The sequence below is a fragment of the Hordeum vulgare genome, chromosome 5H (genome assembly GCF_904849725.1).
Source record: "Hordeum vulgare subsp. vulgare chromosome 5H, MorexV3_pseudomolecules_assembly, whole genome shotgun sequence".
Classification (NCBI taxonomy): Eukaryota; Viridiplantae; Streptophyta; class Magnoliopsida; order Poales; family Poaceae; genus Hordeum; species Hordeum vulgare.
In genome coordinates this window covers 357310292-357312401 of record NC_058522.1, presented here as the reverse complement: position 1 = coordinate 357312401, position 2110 = coordinate 357310292, and the positions used below count along the sequence as shown (strand labels likewise).

General features: G+C 45.8%; 1 protein-coding gene across 1 annotated transcript; it reads left to right on the top strand.

Annotated features, from left to right (window-relative positions):
* Positions 1 to 810: 810 nt before the first annotated feature.
* Positions 811 to 1827, top strand: LOC123395171 (ribulose bisphosphate carboxylase small subunit, chloroplastic). The gene is made up of 2 exons (XM_045090110.1): positions 811 to 1053; positions 1176 to 1827. The coding sequence occupies exons 1-2, from the start codon at positions 907 to 909 to the stop codon at positions 1554 to 1556; spliced, it is 528 nt and encodes a 175-aa protein (XP_044946045.1). The 5' UTR covers positions 811 to 906; the 3' UTR covers positions 1557 to 1827.
* The last annotated feature ends 283 nt before the right edge of the window (positions 1828 to 2110 follow it).

Here is a 2110-nt window from a genome sequence, read left to right as displayed (position 1 = left end):
AAGTATGGTTTTGAGAGATAAATAAATGGGTATGGTTCAAGTATGGTTCAAGTATGAAACCATTCTCAGGTTGCCGAGTAGCATTTTTCCTCCATACATGTTGTATATGTTTCCTTCCGTGTTAAGCAACAATCCTTGAGTTAGTACGTGATGAGGTGTTGAGATTACTTTATTTCCTCTGCAGTTTTCAATTAACTATAAATGTATTTGTGTGTTAATTCCCAACAATACATTAAAAGATAATTCTACGTGAGAGACATCAAGTAGCTAGCAATGCCATGTACAGGAGTATCTTAATTTTGAATCAAAAAGTAAGATTGCAAACGAAGCCCAAAGTCGACCGATTATAACGGTGACACAACCATCTCACAAACTTTGTGCGCTGAGACATGCGACCATCATATCACGGACATGACTTCATAGGCGGCATATCAACCATGTTGGATGAAGGAAGTCGTGTTTACTCTGGAAGTGTACCTAAGGCAGATGCCCTTTCACAATATATAATCATCTCTAGTTTCCCTCAAATAAAATTTAACTGTAGTTAGTAGGTGTAGCAATGGTGATACATCTCACTATCTCACCAAATATACGGTACAGCAAACCTAGAGAAAAATGCAAATGGGCTTGAGTGCAAGTAGCCAGAGTAGGACCAGCAGCAGGGCAACACGGCCATTGATTCTATGGTGCAGAGGATAAGGTGCGCAGACATGTGGTCGTTTATCTCGACCTTATCAGGAGGCCGGTGATGCGCGGGGGCTAATCGCCGCTGCGGAACATCAGCCACTCCTTCCACATCCTGTTCAGGAAGGGCCCAAGGGTTATATAAGCCTTGCTGACCCAACGCACCAGTCCTCAAGCCAGAGTGCCTCCTTCTAGCAAGCTATATACCTACATAGTACAGCCATGGCCCCCACCGTGATGGCCTCATCGGCCACCTCCGTCGCTCCTTTCCAGGGGCTCAAGTCCACCGCCGGCCTTCCCGTCAGCCGCCGCTCCAACGGCGCTAGCCTCGGCAGCGTCAGCAACGGTGGAAGGATCAGGTGCATGCAGGTAAACAACATCGTCTCTGTCTTTCTAGTCATTTTTAAGCTGACCGATGTCAAGAAGAACAATCAAACGTGTAGAACTAGAGTTATAGTCACTTAATGTATAGATGTGAATCTGATTTGCAGGTGTGGCCCATCGAGGGCATCAAGAAGTTCGAGACCCTGTCTTACTTGCCACCACTCAGCACGGAGGCCCTCCTTAAGCAGGTCGACTACCTGATCCGCTCCAAGTGGGTGCCTTGCCTCGAGTTCAGCAAGGTTGGGTTCATCTTCCGTGAGCACAACGCATCTCCTGGGTACTACGATGGCCGGTACTGGACAATGTGGAAGCTGCCTATGTTCGGATGCACCGACGCCACACAGGTGCTCAACGAGGTGGAGGAGGTCAAGAAGGAGTACCCTGACGCGTATGTCCGCATCATCGGATTCGACAACATGCGTCAGGTGCAGTGCGTCAGCTTCATCGCCTTCAAGCCACCAGGCTGCGAGGAGTCCGGCAAGGCATAAACAGCTCACTGACGATGGGCCACATATAAAGTGCCATTGCAGTTTTGTCAACTCTGACATTGCTTTGGGTTTTCCTTCTCCATTATCTTTCTTATTTGTTCCTAAAAATGTGTGTATGCCCATGTTCATGTACCAACATGGCTCGAGAAAGCATGCTCGTATGTGAATGCTATCGGTGGCTATGTATATGCACATGCACATAATATTATACAATCTGTCGACTATGTAATATGTATTCGAGTAATTAATGAGAAACATCTTTGCCACCGCACACGCACCTTTTATTTCCGTCGCTAGACATAGTTTATGTTGGAATAATGAGCAATCAAGAATACATATTGATACTTAAACTAGTAACATTGGTCGTATGAGGCACCGGACATACAAGGATCAAAAGACAAGTACCATCAGGTAAATGCATGATCAACACATAGAAGCGGAGTCATCCTTGTCATTGACGATAGTCATGCACTCATGCTGATTAGCAAACGAAATTAGCAATGAGAGGGAGTGAAATGTTCAACTCTTTGTGCAATTTCCCAATCCATGATCAA

Bases quoted from the DNA above. Each gene is read 5' to 3' on its own strand.
- LOC123395171 (XM_045090110.1), top strand. From the start codon at position 907: ATGGCCCCCACCGTGATGGCCTCATCGGCCACCTCCGTCGCTCCTTTC. The intron at 1,054-1,175 runs GTAAACAACATC...TCTGATTTGCAG, and splicing joins GAAGGATCAGGTGCATGCAG to GTGTGGCCCATCGAGGGCAT.